At 33.3% G+C, this 27,220-nt stretch overlaps 1 protein-coding gene across 1 annotated transcript; it reads right to left on the bottom strand.

Moving 5' to 3' along the window:
- Positions 1-5,428: 5,428 nt before the first annotated feature.
- On the bottom strand, positions 5,429-6,295 carry LOC130653180 (uncharacterized). The gene has a single exon (XM_057456071.1). The coding sequence runs from the start codon at positions 6,293-6,295 to the stop codon at positions 5,429-5,431; it is 867 nt and encodes a 288-aa protein (XP_057312054.1).
- Between the last annotated feature and the right edge of the window lie 20,925 nt (positions 6,296-27,220).

The raw sequence follows: 27,220 nt of genomic DNA, 5'->3' as shown, positions 1-27,220 counted from the left end.
GCGACTTTAAAGATTCCGCATTCGCTGGTGGAGGTCAATAAAAATAAAATAGAGAGTTAGCCACACGTGTTTTCCTTTTTAAATTTTCTTTTAATTAATCCATCATAAATAAATCGCAAGTATATCAAAATTTCCCTGTCCTCTTTAAATTTGCCATTGCAGTTCCGTTTTGGTTTCGCTTTTTGCATCCGAAAAAACCTTGATAACATAAATGTTCGTATCTTTTAATCTGTTAGCATTTTTTAATATTAAAAGTTTGTCTTTTCAGTTCTGAAATTTAGATATTATTGTTCATAGCCTGTTGTTATCTCCTGACGTAAGTCTTTTTAATGTCATTTTCCCCTTCTTTATCCAGGTCCTTCAATTTGTCATTTATTAAACCTTGCGTAAACGATTCACCAATCGTTAATTCAAATTTTTTTTGCTTATTTTCCATTTGTGTAATTCTGTCGTTAAAACTTGTTCCGTTAGATTTTTATTTTTCTCAGTTACAAGATTTGCGTTGCTTGTGATTATGTATAGCAATGTCTGCTCTTAAATCTCATATATTTAAAATCATTTTTTTGTTTGATTTATGCCATTATAATTAAATAAATTTTTGTTATTCACTTTTATTTTATTTATTTTTAAATGTTATTATTTGTCATTAGAAGTTTCCGTACTTCCAATATTGGAATCTGAAATATCTTAAGAATGAAAACATGTTGGTAAAAAATTCTAAAAGGCTTCTTAAGAAGTGAAATAGGCCATAGGGACCATCGTGTGCCGCAGGACCCAGGGAAATGTGTAATATTAAATAGGACAGAAACACCTTATTTGTTTCAGATTTTATTTTTCTAATAAGACCGACTTCGGGCACAGTTGCCATATGCCACGAAAATATATCTCAGAAAATGCTGACGTTAGCGGGTTTTTTTCTTGCCAAGTGGATATTTGATATACTTACATGTTGTATACTAAGTAGGGATTTTTTCATTTTAATGAAATATATCAAGGGTACCAGTAAAGTGTTAGGCAAAATTGACACTTTTTAACATATAAAAAATTATTTTTCGCATTGTCGTGTTTCAAAAGCTACTTTTTGGCATTCTGGTAAAAAAATCTGGAAGCTAGAGAGAAATCAAAATACCAAAAAATAACTCTGGCAACGAATGGAGGAATTAAAAAAAATTCAATAGGTTTTAAAAGCATTAAGAGGTTTGGAAACAAAGAGGGCATTTAAAACTCCCTTGCCACAAATTAAAAAATGGTTAATTGAAAAGGCTTTAATCAAAGATCCTTTTTGCAGAACTAATTAAAGGAAAAATGGCATCCAAACTAGTAATTAAAGCATTAATTGTAATTAGAACAAACGTAAGATTAATTGAGCAACAAAATACGTCAAAATAGCACTCTGGTGACGGTACAGTTGTTCGTCAAATTTTACATAATGGCTGACTGGGTACGATTTTTAATTTTTCTTGACAAAAATTCAAGTCCTCTTTCTATCATATTTTTATATTAACATATGGTAGAGTTTTTCTTGCACTGTGATTGGCTGATCTACACGGAATATAATTTAATTTTTAATTGTCTAGAGAGAAACTACTGCTATTTTTACTGACTTTTCAAAAAGGTCTTAAAGAAGCAAGTACTATCCGTCGCAGAGAATTAATGTGAACATGATGTTAGATAAGAGGCTATAATAAAACGTTTTACGCTGAGAAGCTAAGTAAAATGCAGCAAACCACGTGATTTAATGACTAATTAAAATTTGCACTAACTGCGAAAGCAATTAAATCTAATTTGCACTGATGGTACATCCTTCCAAAGTTATGTTATATGAAAAAATGTTAATATTAAATAAATTTAAAAAACCTATAACGGGGAAACAGAATCGTATAATCTATGCATATATACCTGTATAGTTTTTAGTTTTTACATGAGGCACAGCGCACGTCACCGAGTTAACTTGAACAAGATGACTACGAATATTTCTCCCACTGCAGAATGATACAAAAGACTAAGGAGTAAACACTTTTTTACCGGAGGATCAGTATAAAGAAGAGGCAAGAGTTTAGTGATGATGGAACTGAGATGACTTAACATTGGATGGAAAGTCACCACCAGTGAGACTCCAACCTCTTTATTAGCCCTATTCTTAACCTCTAGGGTTTCATTACGGCCTACTGCAGCACACCTACTGATCTGCGATTTAACGACTCGTCTCGGATAACCTCGTTTAAAAAAACCATTCAGACAATTCGCTCAGCCTTTTCCCACATATCTTATCCTTCGAACGTAATCTCCTCATACATAATGCTTGACTATAAGTACGTGATGTTTTCATAAGGATGACAGGAATTAAAATGTAATTTACTGATGTCTGTCAATATCTTTACAATACAAGTCTTTTTCAAAATATAATTTTTAAGTTTCCACGGCACCATTTAAGAAGTTAATACTGTCCAAAGACCTTCGTCTGAAAACTTAGGATCATGGTTACACTATATAGCGTAATCAGACGAGGGGTTTAACTACTTTCTTTTCCAAAAAATCGGTTTTAACTTCATCCATAAATATGCACGTGTAAGGTGGGGTAAACGAGTTAAATTCAAAAACTTGTTCCGAAGAACAAACTCTGCCATTTTTACTAACTCATCGCTGGGAAGAGTTTTAATTCCTGCAATTCCGACCTCTCTCTAAGTGCCTTGAGACTTGTATCATCTGGAATACTGGGATATAGGCTTATAACAACAGGCAAAGTGACGTATTTTGGCAAAACAAAAAACATACGACCCCGCACAAATAAACATACGTCTTCATGCCGTACGGAAAATAGCTCCGCCATATTGGACAATCATGTCTGTTAAATTACTATATATATATACCCTGCCTATACCGAAGAGGATTAACAACTATTCCTTTTATAAGTGATTGCATTTTATTTTTTAGCAATTCGCTTTTGCTCATAAAAAAAACAAAAAAAACTTCATCCTACCTGTTTCAGAAATAACGAAAAAAATCAGAGACAAAAATTATACTTCCTTGCGAATATAAACATCGATTATTTGTAAAAAACGTTCAAACATTTTTCACTTTCATAAATTATGCGCACTCTATGATTTTGTTTTTATTTTTTATCATGGTTCACTAGATACCACATTAACTACTTTAACCGATTTTTGATAACATACTGATACGTATCGCCCTTACTATAGAAGTAAGTGATATTAGTCAAGTGATAATTTAACTTTTTTAATATGCCAGAAGATATGTCTGTCCGCAAGAAGAACTTCGTGTTACGGAAACACGAAAGTGATACTTAAGGAATGCATGGCCCTGTGGATTTCTCAACGGGCTACTTAGTATATATTAATAGGGAACTTTCGAGTATCTTTTGTATAGTGTTTTTATGTCTCGTTTTCTTATAATGACGTCAATTACATTAAGTGGACTTAGTGAAGCATAAAAAACTGCGAACTGGCAAAGAAACTGACAACGAGTCGTTAAACACACATTTAGGAAAAATTATATTATGCGTGCATTTTTCCTTCGTTAAAGTATTTGACGTAGCTCTAATCTCAAAATGGTTCTTTTCGAGAAAAAAGGAGAACGGCAACTTTGGGGTGCTTTGGTTTCTTTTCCCTGATCTTCTTTGCCTCCATACGTAATAAACGTAGCTTGCGAATTGCAAGCTAAACATGACATGATTTTCTTGAAACCAGGTTGTTTTGTTAGATAAGATAAACTCTCAAGTCCGAGTGCCGTCCGCGTGGGCAAGAATACTAAAGTTGTCAACACAAACAACTCATCAAAAGAAGTGACGTTTTTGAACATATAAATACTTCTACAGATTGTTTTGTTTATGTTCTGATTATGCTAACTTTCGTATCTTCATCATAAAGATGAGAATGTAAGGTAACGATGTATAATCTTCTTATTGGCCTAACTATTTTTGGCCGAGTTTCTAACATAAGGCATATCAGAATTTATCATTTTGTAGTCTTAATAGTATATTTAAACTTCTAAAGACTAACTACTTTAGTTCTAACGGCCGACTATCTAAAAACATCATCTCTGTCATTAGTTACGCTTCCTATATTGACCATACTTTCCTATTGTTAAATATTTCTTGTACTTTGAATAAAATCGAAAAACAAAGAGTGGAAATGGTTTTATATCTATTGAGTATCGCTAATGTAATTACTATAATTGAAGTCAAGTTGTTGTTTTTTGTCCGGATTTTTTTCATCAACGCTCAATAAAATGTGCACGCAAACATTGTTACTGATCTTCTACGCAGTCTATTTAAATTTACGCGAACTAATACATTCAAGTAGATGGGCGTTTATACTGAGAAATACGATATTGATGCTCATGTCATTTAACTTAGAAAATGTATAGAATATTGTATCAGGGAAATGAAATCAGTATAATGACGTTACTGAGACCCGAAATTACGTCATTTCACAACCTCGTGTCCAGGATATCTTGTATCTCACCATTTTTCCACTCAGAATCTGAGTTGTTATAATTATTAAGACTTAACCCAGATTTTTCTTAAAGCTTAGACTTGTTAAGTAAGCAAATGCCACGTGACGTCAAGAGTAAGCTACGATGTCTGGCGAGTTAAGGAAAGTGATGGTTGAGTTAAGGCAAATGAAAGGAACAGTATGTTTTTGGTCCAGTCAAACCGAATTTACTAGGATCATATTGATTCTTTGGTTTGGTGATGTTAAGGCGATAAAAAGATATACATCGATTAAAAAAATACACTGAGCTAGCTAGAATTTAATGTTTTTTAGTTTTGTGAATTTCAGTAACTACAATTTATAGATTTTTTTCTAAAACTATGGCTAGTGAGACAGTTTAGACGTCTTTGCAATTTGTCAAAATTGTGGTCATACTCTCCTTTGTCTTGTGCATTATCAATTATATTGTATGGTAGATAAGCACCTTCTTTTTATTTATGTCTTTACAACGACAACAATGATGTTTTTCTGGGTGGAAAGAAAGTGTAAAAAGAAAATTTTGTATTGCTTAACAACAATAGAATTATGTTAATATTAGCCGAGACCAAGTGCCCAACATATATATGAAAGACGGGCAATAAAATTTCATCGGTTAATGCGTGGTGATCATATTGTCATGATTAAGTTTCCCAGGTGTCATTTCCTTTTATTTTCCAGTTATTCTTCGATAAAATATGTCATTTACAAATGTCTTTGCTTCATGGTAAAATTTTGTCCAGCCATGCTTTCTCTTCCCCTATAGGGAGTCCCTCTCTTATTGGATAGATCAAATAAGGGAGTTTCCTGACATAAACCGTCCGGATCTAGACTCCACAATGGAAACACTCTATGTTTGGGCAATTTACAGTGATTTTTAACCGTATTTAGCGTATAATCAGTTTTGTTTTCACCAAGCATGATTTTATGAAACACTTTCATATCGCCAAAATAAACTCCATGCAAAGCAAGATACGTATGACAAATCTCAGTTTTTTTTTAAGCTCAGGTACGAGAGACACAGGTGGGTGATGCCATACGCGCTCATTATCAGCAAACCAGGAAACATTCTGAGTTCTTGATATATCCATGACCCATTTTGAAATCGAAGTTGTGCCAAAGTCTGTACAAATCAACGAATTCTCGTCTTCCAAAATCCGTATCGCTAATTTATTATTAAACACAACGAAACCTTCGTCAATTCTCGCTGGGGAGCATCTAGTAAAACCCCAGAAAAGGTACTCAAGGTTCATGCGTTTAGGTAGCTCGAACATAAGACGATGGATGCACGGGTAATAATCATCATCCACTCTCAAGAAGTAATCAAAGTCGTATTCCTGAAAAGCGAACCTTAAACTTTCTAAAATCCTCAGCGCAAAATTCCTTCCAAGAGGCGTCCGTAAAATTTTCATATCATTGTTATTATGACTAGATTCATTTTGTAGCTGCATTATGATCTTATCCAATGGCTTTCCGTCAGCTGTTAATCCATCCAATATGAATAGGCTTTTGCATCCCTTATATTCATGACAAGTTTTCATCCACGTGTCTCGAATGTCATCTCGACGATTTTTGTATTTACTTGCAGTAAAAATCCCAATAAGTAGGACTATCTTTCTATTTTTGAGGTTCCTTTGAATTTGTGATTGAATATTTAAAACTTTAACAAACTGAACTGAATGTTCTTCGTGTATATATAATCCCTTCGTTGAAAACGAAATCAACAAAAACAATAAAAAACTAAGACAGAATATCATAATTTTTGGAAAAACACTCTCGTGTTTACGTTTTTCTAGACTTTTCATATCTTCGCATGTTATAAAAAACTATGTGATGGTAATCAAGAGAGCTTGCAAGTAAACCATTGTCCCACAATAGTTTCTATAATTATAGCCGTATTGTGTGTGTTCAAAAGCGTTACCAATATTCTTTTGATCTTTACGCGAGTTTTTGAGAACCAGGGAGTTGCTTAATCAAAGTTTTTGTGATTGAATAAATTAAATTACGAAAATTAATTAATTTCTTTAAATAATTTAATTACTTTAATTTATTACCATAGGTAAGGAAAATAAATTAGGTGACTAAAATAAATGCATTATTTTAATGCGTCATTTTGATAATAATTAAACCCCGTGATATCAATCACCGTTTATGCTAAGTAGCCACAGAAAACAAATGGGACAGTCAAAGATTATCGCGGCCTGCATATGCCAACGAAGAAACATAATGGCCATTTTAGTTTTTAAAGTGCTTGTGGTCACTGCTATGTCTGTAGGTCTGTTTAACATTTTTGTCTTCTATAAGCCTTCAGAGATAGAGAAAAGACTTGTTTTTTGATTGTTCTAAAATGTTAAGTTAACTAAATTGTCACGTTTTTAGTCACGTATAGATCTTAAACGCACCAGTTTTAGGTTTTTTGGCTAGGAACGAAGATTTTGAAGCCTTTTATCATACCCTAAATTTATTTTTTATGTTGAGGTTGTGGCCATTTAAGTACCTCACATCTTTAGCTAAAAAGCATAGAGTATAAAAAGAGTATAAAAATACAGTTTGGCTACAACTATATTCTTAAGCAATAATTCATATGCTAAATAATGCAGTTAGCTAGGTAGCTGTTACTTTTATCATTATCCTGAAAACTCTTTCTGCAAATAAAATGGGTAAGCCATTGTTTTAGCTGGACGTGTAACGGTAGGCTGTTCCCTGTGTTTTTATTTATTTAAACCGAAGTTGCAATGAAGTTTTTCTAAAAAAAGGGAATTAATAAACGGATACTGACCGGTTTTGATGTTGTACTGTGAAATACAAAGCCCGAGGTCTGTAATTACAGACCAAGCTTGAAAAAAAAACATTCCTTTGTCAACAAACAACAACAAAGCTATTTTTTTTAAACTTCTATTCCCAAGCCTCCAAGGAAAAATAAAAACGCATGTTCGATTTTAAACTTTTGGGATTTAAAATCGTTGGATTAAACTTTTGCTGATATTAATTGTAACGAAGAAAATACTAAATCTAAAAAAAATACTAAATCTCCTATTCTGTCATTGATAAGTTATTAGATTGCCATCTGGTAATATCCTATCTTGCTATTAGAAATAAATTAAAAATAAAAGCAATGAAGAGAACCCATCTTCTGTAATTTTGTTTTGATAGTGCGTTATAATATTGCAAGTATCTACATTGAGACAAATAGTTTTCTACAATAAAATAGTAGCAATGAGGAAGACTCTATTCTACTTTGAGTGGAAACACTTTATTCGTATTCTAGGACCGCAGTTTCTATAATAATAATAATATCTGTTTTCTATCTGTGTGTGTGTGCGCAAAAAAGGTTGTGCTACGGCCACACGAAATAGTTCGCCATCTAACGGGCGACCCCTGGTGACACCATTTTGTTCTTTGCTACATTTGAGTACAGGTTAAGGACTGATCTATCTTGTATAACGCAACGTTATATTCCTTATTTTTATGTAAAACTTGACAGTATTGTATTCTTTGCTACCTATAGGTACGCTTTCTCAAATGGAGGTGGTACAACTCTTAGTTGGAACATTGACCCTTTCGCACCTCTTGGTGGTAAAGAACTAACCCAATATGACATTCTTCATATCAACAGCCTTTACAATTGCCCTCAACCTGTTGTAGAAAAACCAAACAACGGTGAGTATATATTGTATCTTTGGTTGGAGTTACTTCGCAGAACAAAGGTTTGACTCATTTTAATTTTTTTAGGAACTTCATTGCTTTGAAAGAAATGCGAGCATAACTTAACTTTATTAAGTTTTATAAAACCAAAATTTGAAAGATAAAAATATTATTATTATTTTGTTGTTACAAGCCATGAGAAGTAATACATGTGGTGATTTAAAGCCCGCCCAAAACAAAAAAAGAAATATTTACGATTTTAATATATTTATCTAATGCCCTTTTCATATTAAATGCCTTTAATTTTTTCCCAAAAATGTGTCCTGAAATCAGGGTGAAGGCTGCACACAATAATGACAATATAAATTCTTATTTCTTTTCCTTTCAGTATGCGCTGCTCGTAACAACACATGTACTTTCCTTAGCAACATTAGCATAGATTGTCAAGATCACTACTATCGGCAACAATGCCCAAAGACCTGTGGAACATGCAATGGTCCTAAGAATGATCGCTGTGTCTTTTTTACAAACCATATGCATACCGGTGAATGTAAACATCTGGCTGAGCTCGGACATTGCTCTAACGATAGTCACTTCTTCATCATCGATGTTTGCGTGAGGGCGTGTTGCGAGAAGGGTTTTTATAGAAATTCTTATGATGTATAATTCCATGTATTCTTTTATTGATACATACTTTGTTAGTATTAATACGTAGAACCTTGTTATAATACCGCGGAACCTCTTTAAAACAGACTTCCTCTAAAGAGGGCGTCTCCTTAAGACGGACAAAAAAATTCGCACCTTCTTGATTTAAATTTGATGCGTTCAAAATCGTTGTTTTTTGAAATTGTTTGTAAGATTTAATGGGAAAGGACAACATGCAAAATGTCAAAAGAACTGATTTTGTTGAATCAAATGCTTTTGTGGGGAAAGAGTGTATGTAAGACAAAAAACATTTTAGCCAATTAGTTTAACACCATATCAGCTGTTATTTTTTATATATATATTATGTAACCTTTTGTAACAAACTAATGTATGAGATTTGAGATTTATCTAATGTAAGATTTTGTTAATTTAAGGCTTACAACCGTTCTTTTTGAAATTTTGTGTAAAGTTTGGTGAAAAAGGACCGTATGCAGTATGTCGAAAAACGTTTATGATAATTTATCCTTGCAAACCATTTTTGACATTTAAGATAAAATTACCTGTTAGAGGCACTATGCATTATTTGAAAGGTTGTTAACTGTTTATTCTTCACATTTTGTGTCAAACTTTGGCAGGGTGGATTGTGCAATAATATAACCAATTTTGATGAAGATTTGTGTTTGACATGTTGCTAAGTGTGGTTGTTAAGAGTTTAGTGATCAGCTTTTTTTGTTTCACACATGATAAAATATGTTACCACATACATTTGAATTTCATGGGCCGGATGTATATTGAGATGCTTTGGTCAACGTTTTTCTGAATAATTTTCGCATTGTAAGAGGAAGTAATTTTAGTAGCTTTATAGTTTAAATGTCACAAATATACTGCAGCTGTTAGACACCTTCAATTTTGTTAGTCACTTATATAATTAAAATTGTGAAGTGAAGACAATCATTACCAGTCTCCGGAACGACTGCTCCACCGGATACCACCAAATAACAGTAAAATTCCTGAAACCAGTTGCTGACAATATTGTCCACATCATTAACAATTCAATCGACCAACAGATCTTTCTTGACAGCTGGAAAACAGCGCAAGTCTGCCCAATACCAAAAGTTGACAACCTGCTGCATCTGAAGGACGACAGGCCAATCTCCATTCTGCCAGTACTGTCAAAAGTCTACAAAAAAGTGATGTGAAAATGTGAGCCATCTACAACAACACACAATCAGGTTTTAGGAAAGGACACTCAATCACCACAATTCTCTTAAAATTCAGAGACGAAATCCAAAAAGCCTTAAACAGAAGTGTTACAACAGCAGTATTGATTGATTACTCAAAAGCATTTGACATTATTGACCACCGTATTTCTTTACAAGAACTCGCCGCTTTTAACTTTGACAAAAGCAAGATCAAAATCCTTTCGAGCTATCTTACCAACAGGAAGCAGTTTGTACAAATTGACAACAAAACATCATCTCACATTCCCACATGCTTTGCCGTTCCTCATGGAAACCATTTTGGGTCCTGTTCTTTTTAACATCTACGTAACCGAGTTACCTACAAACATCCACTCAGAATCCATACAGCGGCTTCGAAACTGTGCTGCTGGATACGTTCTTTGTCGTCACTCCAAGCTTCCTGAAGAATTGTCCCTCAATTGGTTGCAAATTCGAGAAAACATTGATTATAATGTCGTTAAACTGGTGCATCGTGGGCTCAACGACAAGCTTTGGCCATGTTACTTCAGAATGAAAATAATTAGCCACACGAGAACAATACAATCTAATGCTCAAGGTCCAATGATCACATTAATAACCCGAAAACCTTCCAAAGACAAGCGAAGATATTTAATGAACTTCTTTCGGCGGTCAGGCAAATAAAAGAGAAATAGAGTTTTTATTTAAAAGCAAAGCAATTTTATAGAGACAAAGCTCTTGCTCGTACATTATCAATTTGATTCTAATCTCTTTCTTTTTGGATTTTATTTTGCTAATCTTTTTTGATTTCTTTTTAAATGTTCCATTCTATTCCAGGTCTCAATATCAGCTTTTGTATTCCAACGCTCTTCATTCTACCGTAACGCGATTTTAAAGTGAGTTTTTATGTACTCTTCACTTCTAATTTTATCCGTTTTTAAACTAACATTTATTGATAATTTATCTAAATTGTATGTACTTATTCTTTTTATTTCTTTTTTTGATTTTAGGGCGAAGAACCATTGTATAATATGGAACCCAAATTTATGTTTAATAATAATAATAATAACTAGTCGATAAAACCCGTGGAAAAATCCACTAAGGCAGAATAAAATTGAAAGATAAGCGTCATATGAATTTTGATAACATCAGCAACCCATCCGCAAAAAAAATTAGAACCTTGTTTTACGTTACCTTTTGTGTAGATCCTAAAGCGCTGATCAAGAAAATGTATGTAGTCACGTGCTTTTGATGAATGGTTAATGAAATATAAGGGTTGGGTATAACAGGTTGTTTTAGATGTTTTGCTGACGACAAACAAACAACATAACAAACAACGTAACAAACACATAAACAGCATCTCGTATCAACTTCCTGGGATGTGGTTACCAGCCCTACAGAAGAAGTAGTTACCTACATCTAGGTCCGAAAATGTTAATTACCGTAATTAGCTGTAATTATCAGCTCGTTTCTGATTGGTTAATTTTTATGAATTTCGATCCTCTACAAATATATAAATACATGCTCAACATCATTTTACTTTGCCCGATAATGGGAGAAGGATCTCCCAAAACGTCGCCTACTAAACTATCATGTTCAAGAATTGATAAACTTTCCACAGTAACATGAATACTGAACAGACAAACCGAAGTAATATCTTCAATAAAATGAAGAGAATAGTGAAAAATATTAATAATAACGAAATAGATAGATGAGTACAACTTAGGTGCCAGACCTGCGTATTAAAAATGGGTTGTTGCTAACCTATATACAAACCCTCCTTCACATTTAATTGCTATTTGGTAGACGCATATAATAGAAAAAATAAGATTCATTACAACTGTTATTGGACTCCAAATTATTATTAAGATGTTTGCAGACATTAGAACTCTTGTCACTCTTTAAATGTTCCTTAACTCTAGTAGCAAAATGTCTGGTCGTTTGACCAATGTAACTAGTATTACAGCTAGCACAATAAATTTATAAACTACATTAGATTTAAGGGAACAAGGAATATATAGGCATTTTAGCCCCTCCCCAACCTGAAAAGGGTTAACAAGGTTAAGTAGTAATAAAATCGCGGTGCATCTTCAATCGCGATAGCGTGATGGTTTGATTTCGTCTCGGCTCATCGTCAGTTCGACGTTTTTGAGGTGGTTTAAAACAATTACTTTTATACGCACTATATTCACAAAGTGTAGAAAAAATATGCAAATTGGTCTGTTATTTTAATCTTCATTAATAATTCATGAATTGTTTCTGCACAAAAACATCGTTTCTCCATTGCGATTGTTAATATGCACAGCAACTTTAACTTGTTTTTTTCCTCTTTTTTACCGTCATTTCTATACCTTTTTGGGGAAATAATGGCAATTTAAATCTCCTTAATACTAAAGAAAAAAATCAGACACTGCATATTTCCTAAACTAATTAGTAATAATTAGATCGCAGTGTTTTTTTTAATTAACTTTAACTTGTTTTTTTCCGCGTTTCTCCCTTCATTTCTATACCTTTTTTGGGGAAATAATGGGATTTAATCCTCTTTAATACTAAGGAAAAAAATTCAGACAGTGCAGTCTTACGAAAGTTATTAGCAATAATAAGTTCGCAGTGATTTTCATTGAATACCTTTAACTTTTAATACTCTGACTAGACCATTGGAATAAAAATAAGACACTTGTTAGTAACCTTTGTAAACATATAAATTCAGCTGATGAGTGACCTGTTTTTGTGTGTTGTAAATGATCTTATTGTTTTTGTTTTCTAAGCAATTGCAAGTTTTTTTCTAACAAAGCTACAAATTTTGTAGTTTTGTTAACAAATACAATGATGAAGAATCATCGCGCTAGTAAATTGACAACAAAAAACTACATTATTTGCGATGTTTTGGGTGTTCACACAGCTAAAGCAATCAAAAGCGTACAATATTCTACTAAATATATACAAGTGTAACAGCAACCATAGTTACAGATTAAATACTAATTGTATAAATGCAATGGAGCAGATCAAATGTTGTTCTTCACCCAGGGATAATCCTGCATTATGAACAAACTCTCTTTAATCTCTAGAAAACAACTGGTGTTACCCCTAGAGAGTATACTAAAATCGTCAAAAGATGATGTGGTGTGACAGGCTTTAAGATGATCTTTAATTGCCGTGCAATTAGATGAGGTTGATTTCTTACCTGTTAAGGGAAACACTCCGACGTGCTCGCTTGCCCGAACCTTAAGATGACGCGACGGCTCACCTATGTAAGTGGCGTTGCAGCCACTGCACTTATGTTTGTAAATGACACCTGACTTTAATTCTTTGGGCAACAGGTTTTTAAATCTGAAGAAGTTAGATAAGAGAGTGTGAGTTCTGAAAACAAAAGAAAGTTTACAACAATGCAAAGTAGATATAAAAAGTTTTTCTAACTTCGTTCTCGTTTGTAAAGATGTTTTACCTAAAAAAGGGAGAACAATGTTTTTCTTCTCAGGTGTGTGGGTGACTTCTTTGGTTTTGCGAGATATTGAAAAAAAGTGTTTTATGACCTTGTCAATAAATAGTTCAGGATAACCATTTCGAATAACGATATCTTTGATTCTAATAACCTTATGATGGAAAATTGAGTAACTTGGACAAATTTTAAAACAACAATGAAGCAAAGCATAAATTAAGCCGAATTTGTAGCTTTCAGGAATAAAACTATCGAAGTGCGTGTACACTCCGCTAAAAGTAGCCTTTCTATATGGATGTAATAAACTTTCGGTCCACATCGCGAATAATGGATATGTAGTATGTAGATAAGTAGTTTTGTTAACGTCATGATCCTATACATTTTCTCTATCAGTGTTTGAAGCTCTACAGATAGAGGCACGGGCTAAACCAAATTTCTAAATAATCTTTTTTTTGTACGTTTGTGAGACTTTGCGGACGACATCAAAATTCAAGTCACGGTTCCCTTTTCCATTGTTACTCTGTATAAGTGGATTTTTTCCACCGGCCTTGTCTACTAGTCTTATATAATAATACGGAGAGTGTGTCTGCCTGTGTGTCTGTACCAGGCAAAATGGGTGTGTTCACTTTGCTTTGATGTTGCCGAAAAAGTTATGTCGCATATGTTAAATTTTCTGACGTTACGGCGAGACGTCAATAACACTACTCTAACGTCAATCTATATAATAATACGCCAGTTTCGTGTCTCTGTGACAGGCAAAGTGGATGTCTTCATTTTTCTTTGATGTTGCCGAAAAAAATCTTTGATGTTGCCGAAAAAAATATGTCTTCTTTGTCGTGAAAAGCCGCGAGTTTTGTGTGGTTTGTTAAATGAAGTTCTAGCACAAAGTAACGGAAATTGTGTTTGCAAAAAAGATGGCTGTCCTTTTTAAGCATTTGTCTTCCCTTGCCTTCAAAATAAATCTTTACAAAAGCATTTAAAAAGGGGCATGGTATATAAATGAAGTATAGAAAGGTTTCTGTAAGGTTGTTTATGTTTTTTAAAGTTTTGATGATATTATTGATGCGAGACATGATTGTTAGCTAGCATCAACCACACCAACAACAACTAGCTAGGTAGCTAGGAATTTATAAATATGTAGCCATGTTCTTTATACCCAGCTAAGTCTCCAGTTTATATTTAAGTGACCAGCTATTAGCTGCTGTAGCTACCTTATGTTAGCTTCAGTTTTATGTTGCTTTTTACATGTAAGCTAATCTTAGTGGTCTTATTTTAATTGACATTTTAAGCTTAAATTAACAAGCCACAACAACTTTTAAAAAAGTATTACATAATATTTAAGAAGAGTTTAAGGACTGTTTTTAAGCAAATAATGTATTTTTCACAATTTGTGTATGCAAATAATGTATTTTTCACACTTTGTGTAACTAAACTTATATACATCGGTTACATGCAATATGACGAAACGATTTTTATTTAACATGTAGTAATTCTGGTAACTTAAGTGTAGTGATTTTTGTTGTTCTAGATGTTCTGACTAAAATGTTTTTGTTTATGGCATTTTGTCTCAATTAAGAAAAGTTTCAACTTTTTTGAGGGAGTACAACACCGAAAAAACTTGTTTTTTTTTTTATATTTTGTATAAATTCTTACCGGGCAGGACTCTGTACAACATACCGAAATGACTGATCCCTCTCCTTGTACAACATACCGAAATGACTGATCCCTCTTTATAAATTTGATGCGTTCCAAATCACAGTTTTTTTGAAATTTTGGGTAATATTTAATGAGTACAAGATGCAAATACTGATTTTTGTTGAATCAGAAGTATTTCCTACAACCATTCTTTTTTTACACTTTTGTGGAGAAAAAGTGTATGCAATATCATCAGAATAACTGTTTTTGTTGCAAACTGTTTTTCTTTTTCACATTTTGGATTGAAATATTGTTATAAAGGGCATATATCAATAGACATATATATACCAAAATAATTAAATTCTGCAAACTTTGATTTTGTCGTTCACCTCTCATCTTTTATATTTTGATTAAACTTTTGAGGAAAACCATAGGAATTATTTAGAATTTGTATTTTGTGTTGCAAATTTAGTGCAAAAATTTAACTGTTGTGAGGGAGGACCATATGCAATTATATATACTAAAAATAATAATTTGATATTCTACAAGTTGTATTTTTGTATGCACTTAAATGACTGCTTTTTCTGAGTTGAATTTGATAGGTTTCATATCAATTTTGTGGAAGATTTTATGGCTGAAGACAATATAGAACATGCCAATTGAACTGATTTTTGTTCATATTTTGATTTGCTCCTCATAAACCTTTGTGTTCTACATTTATTGTAAACTTTTGTGAGGAAGGACCATATATATATACAATGTTTTCAAAATAATGAATTTTGTTGATTTGAAATTTACTCCTTGCTCATTGCTTTTTCGACATTTCAGGTTAAAATGTTTGGTAAAGTCAGTACAGATCATTAGACAAAAAATTGTTTTGTTAACCGGTTAATTTTTACATTTGGTGCATATTTTTGCGGGAGAGGATGGTATGCAACCTAATAAATGATTTTTCAAAGTTTAACTTTTTGTTTTTAGGTGTTTTGTGTTTGTTTAAGTTTGGCTTTTTGATATTGTTCAGGTTGTATTGTTGTATAAGCATTTAGGGAAAAGACAATGTTTAAAATGCGTAAAGAACTTATTTTATAGATCTGTGCTTACTGTTGCAAGCCTTTCTTTTCGACACTTCAGATTAAAATATTGAAGGTTTTCAACATAATCACATAATAAGATGTATACATATTTGAGATATGTGTTATTTCTGACATTATTATTATTGTTGTCGTAACTGTCTGGGTTGTGACTGTCAATGTTGTAACTTTCTACTAACTAGATTTTACACCTTGCACGCCGTTGTTTTTCATATTTTGTCTGAAGTTTTGTTGGGAGGATTTCATGCGATTTGACATTTGATATTTTGTGTTAGATTTTAAGAACTTTTTTGTTAAATTATGATTTATATACTTTCTTTTTATGCATTTTCAGATTATTTTTTTTAGTAAAAGGCATATTCAATATACTGAAATATTTGCTGATGTCATCAAAATTCAATTGACAGAACTTTTCAATTGTTTTTCTGCCTAAGTGGATTTTTCCACGGGCCTAATCGACTAGTATCTTATATTAAAGTAATGAAGCCATTATAGTGCATTTAAAACTTTGATGCCACATAACTTGGAAACGAGGTGGTGACGGCAGTCATTTTTCACTGCGTGGGTAACTAGGGACCACCTGTGCTCAATTTGGGTAAGTTTCCTGAACCTGGGTCTCCGAATCCGTTTCGGAATGGACGGGTTGGCGACGTCATCAAAAAACCTTTAAACCACAATATCTCTGCAACCGTTTGTCAAAGATACATGACTGTATACATCTTTTGATCAGTGTTTCAAGATCTATACGATAAAGGCAACAAGTATACAAATTTAAAAAAAAAACTTTTCTGTGCTTTTGGTTTTAAACCTTTATATCTTTTTACCATTCGACAAAAGGACATGATACTATACATTTTCTCGATCAGCGTTTCGAGATCTATACATTGGCGGCAACGAGTAAACCAATTTCGGGAAAAAAAATTGTGTATTGACGGTTCCTGGCAGTCGTCATGAAAATACAAGTTACAGTTCTCTTTTCCGATGTAGTCCTGCCTAAGTCGATTTTCCCACGGGCCTTATTGACGATTATATATATATAATTACCAAATGAATTGACTAAATAACATCATGTCAGTACCAACATTTTTAGAAAGATTCGAACTAGAAATATTTGAATTCAGTGATATTTGATTAATTATTGACATTGGGAAGAAAACTTTGATAGTTTCTATACTGAATTTTCATGGGCAGCCAGGATAGTAAGATAATACTTCCATGTACCAGGAAATGGATCTATATATTAATACGCATTATGTGTACGCGCACGGTAAGGCCATGGCACAAAAATCACGGGTCGCTTTTTTATTTCTTAAGCATTGCCTCTCCGATGCATGGCGTTACGCTGAAGTTTACTAAGTTAAAAAAAAATCGCAAAACGGGGTTTTATTTTTTATTCATATTAAAGCCGCATGAGGCCATAACGGTTAATAATTGTACCCGTTTACCCCTGGTTTAGCATTGCCGTATCCCACGGAAACAAGTTGCTTACCAACTGAAAAGAGAAAGCCGAAACAAAGAAGGTTGTTTCTTTTCAAATTAATCCTGAGGAAAATTATTTCAAACAAGGCATACCAATGTTTATTCATCATGAGGTTAGCTTAAAGGTTATTTGTTCTTCTATACTCTCTATTTTTGTCTTCTGGGACCAAGGTTGCTTCCTTTTATAAAGATAATATCGCATCGTTTTCTTTGAGATGAAGCGAAATTTATTAATTGAATTAAAAAACTTTTCGACTTTCATTCAGAGAACGCTAGCTTGCGACCTATTGTGGAAGCAAAAGTAAAGCATGTGTGCTGTTTAGAGTATCTGGTGCAAAAATGGGTTAGGTGTATATGCGATTTTTTAACCGTTTTAACTTTTAGAGCTACACTTTCCCGTAAATATTAAGTTTCTAGTCGTGTCTTGAACCGGAAAATTTTTTCTTTAAGCACTTTATCGTAAGAATATACCCTGAACAATAATATCCTAATATGTCTAAGCTTGATCGTTTGTTCAAAATAAAAAAAATTTGCGTGATGCACAAAATTGATTAGCAGTTTACTTTTAACAAAATGACCTTTTTTTCTGTCATGTATCAGAATTTGGGATTAGCTATCACAACTTATAGAAGGCCTTATTTTATGAAAGCATTTTCAGGCCATAGCCATGTTAAGAACATATTGAGAATAATAAGAATTAGCCGGTGGACCCGGCGTAGCGTACCTGGGTAAGCCACAAGTAAAAGTGTTACCCAGCATTTACAAACTCTGTGGCACAATTAAGGAACCGTAAACTGTGTCACACATTAAGGTGGTGCACTTTAGTACAGGTATACATATGTTGGTGAAAGTTCAAAAATGAATTTTACTTCGAGCAGCCCGACATTGTTTGCCTGGGTAAGCCACAAGTAAAAGTGTTACCCAGCATTTACAAACTCTGTGGCGCAATTAAGGAACCGTAAACTGTGTCACACATCAAGGTGGTCACTTTAGTACAGGCATACATATGCTGATGAAAGTTCAAAAATGAATGTTACTCCGGGCAGCCCGACATTGTTTACCTTAGTACAGGTAAACAATGTCGCGCATTCGATTTAACATAAACACAGGAAACAGCCCGTTAACACTGGACTGAGCACTTATTACAGGTAAACCGTGTTGCACATGAGTATATAGGCTTAACACCATTTTGAAAAAAAAAATCAATCGCGCTTTGGTTAAAAAGAAGTCAGGAAACCGCCTGCCGTTATCATGTTCAGCAGTTAAAAAAATACTCAGCAATTTTATGTTGCAGTATAAGTTTTCATAACAGTAATAAAAGTGTTATCTGCCTAACTGCATTTATTGAGCATAAGAATTAAGAATTGTGTTGCAGCCAAACAATGCATTGGCTTCTTTCACTTTTTATCCAGAGGTAGCTAAGGAGGGTTACATAAACACAACTTCGACATAAAAATAAATAGTATTGGCTAAGTAAGGGCAGCTATAGCTAGGTGGCCGTAGAATGATCCTAAAAAATCTTCGTTGCTAGCCAAAAATCCAAAAAATGGTGCGTTTAAGTTTTGTACATGGTTAAAAAACGGGACAATGTATTTATTTTAACATGTAGGAACATATAGATAACAAATATCACAATATAAATAGCTTTTAGAAGATAAAAAAAGGTCAAATAGACCTTTAAACTCAGCACTGTCCACGACCACTTTCAAAACCAAAATGGCCTTCGTCATCATGTTCCTTCGTTGGCATCGTTCGGCCGCGAAAATCGTGGATTGGTGTTTCAAAGAATTAGGCGTTTTGATTGGTATACTACGTGCGAGGGGTCAAAGCAAAGTAATAAAACTGTCAGTAAAACTGTCCTATTTGTTTTCTGGGGCTCCCGAGGGAAATTAGCGATTGAGATCACGGAGGTAATTATTATTAAAAATGGCGTATTTAAATAATGCATTACTTTTAATCACTTATTTATTTTTTTATTAAGATTGGTAAATTAAAATAACTTAAGGAAAATAATTTAATTTCTTGACGCACACGTATTATAATATAGATAGTATTTGTCAAGGAAGTTAGGAACATTGAGGCTGAAACGAAAACACACTATTCTTATAAAACACAGCGTGTATATCGGAGAGAAATTGTAAAAAACAATTTTTTCGCTGTTACTGTTTTTAACTGCACGAAGTGGGTGATTCAGTGTTGATGTCGTTATAATAAAACTAAATGTAAACAAACTTAAGGTGGCAGTAACCCTTTTTTAGCTGTCCAAATAGCTGAATTATTTACTCAGTGTTTTATTTATACCATTTATTTTTACTATTTCCTATAAATATAGGCCTTAATATATAATAAAATGATTTTAACTAAACACTAAAATTGCTGAGTCAGCAGAAATTTCTATTTAAAAATGTATCATAAACAAGAAAAAAATCGGCTTCTACGAGCTCCAACTTTTTACAATCTCGTTATTTTTCATCAGCTTCTGATTTTAAATGAACATTGGGTTGACCCTGTTAAAACGGTGTGCGCTTTTATTTTGTTATTTCTTATTTTTTTAACAATAGCCTTTTGTTTTTTTCAAAAGATTCTTTGTTAGCATCCCCTGCTGCATCGAACACTGTTAAAAGAAAAGTATTATGAATAAAAAGATTTCCACACACCGTATCACGGCTGCATGGTTCACGCATGTCTGAAAATTTTAAAGTAAAACGAAAATGATATTGAAAGTTAAAGCTCGTGCAGTGTAGCATAATGAAGATCGTCTTAAGTTCCTAGATAATGCGCCATGCTTGTTGTTATTAACGTTTCTCTTTAATAATTACGTCATTTCTTTCTGTACAATTTCGCAAGCGCGTAGACTTAAACCATATTCGGCAGAACTAATTAATTATTCATGAATATTCATTTAAGGATTTTTAAAAACAGAAATACGTATCCTCACTTCGCTCTTATTACCATGACCATCAAAATTTTTAAACCGGCCAAAAAGTCAAAATTTTGAAATCTTTACCACTGTTTAGACGAAAAGTTTCATCCACCTTCACAATGATGCCGGCTTACTTTTAAAAGAAGAAGTTGATAGTTACAAAAAAACAAATCCAGTTCTTCTTTATTCTGTTACTCTTTAAGTTAAGAACCAATTTGCCTTATGTGTGTCTGTGAAGTTGAAGGTTTATATGCAGAACTTTGCAGACATTTGCAATTCCTCTATAGGATTCGTTTTTAGAGGTTAATCTACTTGTCTGTTTCTTAAGCGCACGGAGATGAATTTTTAATAAAATAATTATTTTAGATAATTGTATCTGAAATACTTTTCATAGTGTTTTTCTAGCTACTTGAAAACAATTCTTTTAGGGTAATTTTATTTCAAATACTTTTAAGGAGTTTTTCTGCTACTTGGAGACAAACTTTTATAATTCTATCCGTAACAGAGGCAATAAGTCCCAACGAAACGCATATCGATGCAGTCATTTTCAGTATAACTTTTCCCAGCGGCAGAGCACTAGCTGAAGTCACATATTCAGAGAGCTGATAAACAAACTCGTCACTTTCTGAAGCCCATTCGATTTCTAAAATACTGTGTAATTACTGTGTAATTTTAAGCGTATTTGCTTTGGTATTTGCTTAAGCGTATTAAAGGGAGTTCTTTTTTTCCGAAGAGTATCATACGGTCGTTGCGTCTCTTTAGATGATTTAATGCGTAGTAATCCATGGGTTTTCTAAAGTACTGGCTTTTTTCTTAGGGAATGTTTTCTCATCCCAGTTGGCTTCTGAAAGAAATTGTCGAAACTTTTCTGTGGAACATTCATTGATCTCTCGCTTATAAATGGTTGGGGTAGTTTAATTATGAGGGAGAAGTTTGTCAGAAAGCAAGAAGGTTAGGAAATGATCAGACACATCAGTTTTAATCATTCCAGTTTGATAATTGTTGTTATGAAAATTATTTGTGACTGTGTTATCAGTTATGGTACTTGTTAGAGTAGGATTGTGTCGTAGGAGGGTATCTACAAGGGTTTTTAGTTCATTATTTGATGTATGATTGAGAAGATTTAGATTTAGATCTCCGCCAATGTAAATGTGGTTATTTAACTGATCTAATTTACTGAGGTTTGATTGAAAATGTTTTTTAAATTCTTTTAAGATCTCGGCTGGTTTTCTATACATAACAATTACAGTTATATTTCTGGTGTTTTGATTTAAAAGTTCAACGGTTTGCGATTCACAATGCGCATTATTTATACTAAAGGTTCTTCTTAATTTGTAATAAATAGAGTTGCGTATAAAGAGGCATGTTTTACCAGTCTTGTTCTCTGAACGTGGTTGGTGTATTGACTTATAACCCGGAACGTCCGTCCGTCCGTTATACGTCCGTCCGTCCGTTATACGTCTGTCCGTCCGTTATACGTCCGTCCGTTATACGTCCGTCCGTCCGTCCGTCCGTCCGTCCGTCCGTCCGTCCGTCCGTCCGTCCGTCCGTCCGTCCGTCCGTCCGTCCGTCCGTCCGTCCGTCCGTCCGTATCTCTCTATATCTCTTTATCTCTATCTCTCTATCTCTCTATCTATCTCCTCAGGCGACTTTAAAGATTCCGCATTCGCTGGTGGAGGTCAATAAAAATAAAATAGAGAGTTAGCCACACGTGTTTTCCTTTTTAAATTTTCTTTTAATTAATCCATCATAAATAAATCGCAAGTATATCAAAATTTCCCTGTCCTCTTTAAATTTGCCATTGCAGTTCCGTTTTGGTTTCGCTTTTTGCATCCGAAAAAACCTTGATAACATAAATGTTCGTATCTTTTAATCTGTTAGCATTTTTTAATATTAAAAGTTTGTCTTTTCAGTTCTGAAATTTAGATATTATTGTTCATAGCCTGTTGTTATCTCCTGACGTAAGTCTTTTTAATGTCATTTTCCCCTTCTTTATCCAGGTCCTTCAATTTGTCATTTATTAAACCTTGCGTAAACGATTCACCAATCGTTAATTCAAATTTTTTTTGCTTATTTTCCATTTGTGTAATTCTGTCGTTAAAACTTGTTCCGTTAGATTTTTATTTTTCTCAGTTACAAGATTTGCGTTGCTTGTGATTATGTATAGCAATGTCTGCTCTTAAATCTCATATATTTAAAATCATTTTTTTGTTTGATTTATGCCATTATAATTAAATAAATTTTTGTTATTCACTTTTATTTTATTTATTTTTAAATGTTATTATTTGTCATTAGAAGTTTCCGTACTTCCAATATTGGAATCTGAAATATCTTAAGAATGAAAACATGTTGGTAAAAAATTCTAAAAGGCTTCTTAAGAAGTGAAATAGGCCATAGGGACCATCGTGTGCCGCAGGACCCAGGGAAATGTGTAATATTAAATAGGACAGAAACACCTTATTTGTTTCAGATTTTATTTTTCTAATAAGACCGACTTCGGGCACAGTTGCCATATGCCACGAAAATATATCTCAGAAAATGCTGACGTTAGCGGGTTTTTTTCTTGCCAAGTGGATATTTGATATACTTACATGTTGTATACTAAGTAGGGATTTTTTCATTTTAATGAAATATATCAAGGGTACCAGTAAAGTGTTAGGCAAAATTGACACTTTTTAACATATAAAAAATTATTTTTCGCATTGTCGTGTTTCAAAAGCTACTTTTTGGCATTCTGGTAAAAAAATCTGGAAGCTAGAGAGAAATCAAAATACCAAAAAATAACTCTGGCAACGAATGGAGGAATTAAAAAAAATTCAATAGGTTTTAAAAGCATTAAGAGGTTTGGAAACAAAGAGGGCATTTAAAACTCCCTTGCCACAAATTAAAAAATGGTTAATTGAAAAGGCTTTAATCAAAGATCCTTTTTGCAGAACTAATTAAAGGAAAAATGGCATCCAAACTAGTAATTAAAGCATTAATTGTAATTAGAACAAACGTAAGATTAATTGAGCAACAAAATACGTCAAAATAGCACTCTGGTGACGGTACAGTTGTTCGTCAAATTTTACATAATGGCTGACTGGGTACGATTTTTAATTTTTCTTGACAAAAATTCAAGTCCTCTTTCTATCATATTTTTATATTAACATATGGTAGAGTTTTTCTTGCACTGTGATTGGCTGATCTACACGGAATATAATTTAATTTTTAATTGTCTAGAGAGAAACTACTGCTATTTTTACTGACTTTTCAAAAAGGTCTTAAAGAAGCAAGTACTATCCGTCGCAGAGAATTAATGTGAACATGATGTTAGATAAGAGGCTATAATAAAACGTTTTACGCTGAGAAGCTAAGTAAAATGCAGCAAACCACGTGATTTAATGACTAATTAAAATTTGCACTAACTGCGAAAGCAATTAAATCTAATTTGCACTGATGGTACATCCTTCCAAAGTTATGTTATATGAAAAAATGTTAATATTAATTAAATTTAAAAAACCTATAACGGGGAAACAGAATCGTATAATCTATGCATATATACCTGTATAGTTTTTAGTTTTTACATGAGGCACAGCGCACGTCACCGAGTTAACTTGAACAAGATGACTACGAATATTTCTCGCAGTGCAGAATGATACAAAAAAGACTTAGGAATAAACACTATTTTAACCGCAGGATCAGTATAAAGAAGAGGCAAGAGTTTAGTGATGATGGAACTGAGATGACTTAACATTGGATGGAAAGTCACCACCAGTGAGACTCCAACCTCTTTATTAGCCCTATTCTTAACCTCTAAGGTTTCATTACGGCCTACCGCCGCACACCTACTGATCTGCGATTTAACGACTCCTCTCGGATAACCTCGTTTAAAAAAACCATTCAGACAATTCGCTCAGCCTTTTCCCACATATCTTATCCTTCGAACGTAATCTCCTCATACATTATGCTTGACTATAAGTACATAATGTTTTCATAAGGATGACAGGAATTAAAATGTAATTTACTGATGTCTGTCAAAATCTTTACAATACAAGTCTTTTTCAAAATATAATTTTTAAAATTCCACGGCACCATTTAAGAAGTTAATACTGTCCAAAGACCTTCGTCTGAAAACTTAGGATTATGGTTACACTATATACCGTAATCAGACGAGGGGTTTAACTACTTTCTTTTCCAAAAAAATCGGTTTTAACTTCATCCATAAATATGCACGCGTAAGGTGGGGTAAACGAGTTAAATTCAAAAACTTGTTCCGAAGAACAAACTCTGCCATTTTTACTAACTCATCGCTGGGAAGAGTTTTAATTCCTGCAATTCCGACCTCTCTCTAAGTGCCTTGAGACTTGTATCATCTGGAATACTGGGATATAGGCTTATAACAACAGGCAAAGTGACGTATTTTGGCAAAACAAAAAACATACGACCCCGCACAAGTAAACATACATTTTCATGCCGTACGGAAAATAGCTCCGCCATATTCGACAATCATGTCTGTTAAATTACTATATTTATACCCTGCCTATACCGAAGAGGGTTGACGACTATTCCTTTTATAAGTGATTGCATTTTATTTTTTAGCAATTCGCTTTTGCTCATAAAAAAACAAAAAAAACTTCATCCTACCTGTTTAAGAAATAACGAAAAAAATCAGAGACAAAAATTACACTTCCTTGCCAATATAACCATCGATTATTTGTAAAAAACGTTCAAACATTTTTCACTTTCATAAATTATGCGCACTCTATGATTTTGTTTTTATTTTTTATCATGGTTTACTAGATACCACATAAACTACTTTAACCGATTTTTGATAACATACTGATACGTATCGCCCTTACTATAGAAGTAAGTGATATTAGTCAAGTGATAATTTAACTTTTTTAATATGCCAGAAGATATGTCTGTCCGCAAGAAGAACTTCGTGTTACGGAAACACGAAAGTGATATTTAAGGAATGCATGGCCCTGTGGATTTCTCAACGGGCTACTTAGTATATATTAATAGGGAACTTTCGAGTATCTTTTGTATAGTGTTTTTATGTCTTGTTTTCTTATAATGACGTCAATTACATTAAGTGGACTTAGTGAAGCATAAAAAACTGCGAACTGGCAAAGAAACTGACAACGAGTCGTTAAACACACATTTAGGAAAAATTATATTATGCGTGCATTTTTCCTTCGTTAAAGTATTTGACGTAGCTCTAATCTCAAAATGGTTCTTTTCGAGAAAAAAGGAGAACGGCAACTTTGGGGTGCTTTGGTTTCTTTTCCCTGATCTTCTTTGCCTCCATACGTAATAAACTTAGCTTGCGAATTGCAAGCTAAACATGACATGATTTTCTTGAAACCAGGTTGTTTTGTTAGATAAGATAAACTCTCAAGTCCGAGTGCCGTCCGCGTGGGCAAGAATACTAAAGTTGTCAACACAAACAACTCATCAAAAGAAGTGACGTTTTTGAACATATAAATACTTCTACAGATTGTTTTGTTTATGTTCTGATTATGCTAACTTTCGTATCTTCATCATAAAGATGAGAATGTAAGGTAACGATGTATAATCTTCTTATTGGCTTAACTATTTTTGGCCGAGTTTCTAACATAAGGCATATCAGAATTTATCATTTTGTAGTCTTAATAGTATATTTAAACTTCTAAAGACTAACTACTTTAGTTCTAACGGCCGACTATCTAAAAACATCATCTCTGTCATTAGTTACGCTTCCTATATTGACCATACTTTCCTATTGTTAAATATTTCTTGTACTTTGAATAAAATTGAAAAACAAAGAGTGGAAATGGTTTTATATCTATTGAGTATCGCTAATGTAATTACTATAATTGAAGTCAAGTTGTTGTTTTTTGTCCGGATTTTTTTCATCAACGCTCAATAAAATGTGCACACAAACATTGTTACTGATCTTTTACGCAGTCTATTTAAATTTACGCGAACTAATACATTCAAGTAGATGGGCGTTTATACTAAAAAATACGATATTGATGCTCATGTCATTTAACTTAGAAAATGTATAGAATATTGTATCGGGGAAATGAAATCAGTATAATGACGTTACTGAGTTCCAAAATTACGTCATTTCACAACCTCGTGTCCAGGATATCTTGTATCTCACGACCCTGGTGCAGACCTGTTCGCGTCACCATTTTGCAACTCAGAATCTGAGTTGTTATAATTATCAAGAGTTAACCCAGATTTTTCTTAAAGGTTACACTTGTTAAGTAAGCAAATGCCACGTGACGTCAAGAATAAGCTACGATGTCTGGCGAGTTAAGGAAAGTGATGGTTGAGTTAAGGCAAATGAAAGGAACAGTATGTTTTTGGTCCAGTCAAACCGAATTTACTAGGATCATATTGATTCTTTGGTTTGGTGATGTTAAGGCGATAAAAAGATATACATCGATTAAAAAAATACACTGAGCTAGCTAGAATTTAATGTTTTTTAGTTTTGTGAATTTCAGTAACTATAATTTATAGATTTTTTTCTAAAACTATGGCTAGTGAGACAGTTTAGACGTCTTTGCAATTTGTGAAAATTGTGGTCATACTCTCCTTTGTCTTGTGCATTATCAATTATATTGTATGGTAGATAAGCACCTTCTTTTTATTTATGTCTTTACAACGACAACAATGATGTTTTTCTGGGTGGAAAGAAAGTG

This window comes from Hydractinia symbiolongicarpus, chromosome 1 (assembly GCF_029227915.1).
Source record: "Hydractinia symbiolongicarpus strain clone_291-10 chromosome 1, HSymV2.1, whole genome shotgun sequence".
Taxonomy (NCBI): Eukaryota; Metazoa; Cnidaria; class Hydrozoa; order Anthoathecata; family Hydractiniidae; genus Hydractinia; species Hydractinia symbiolongicarpus.
The sequence above is the reverse complement of the archived record's forward strand: the minus strand, read 5'-3'. Positions and strand labels throughout refer to the sequence as shown.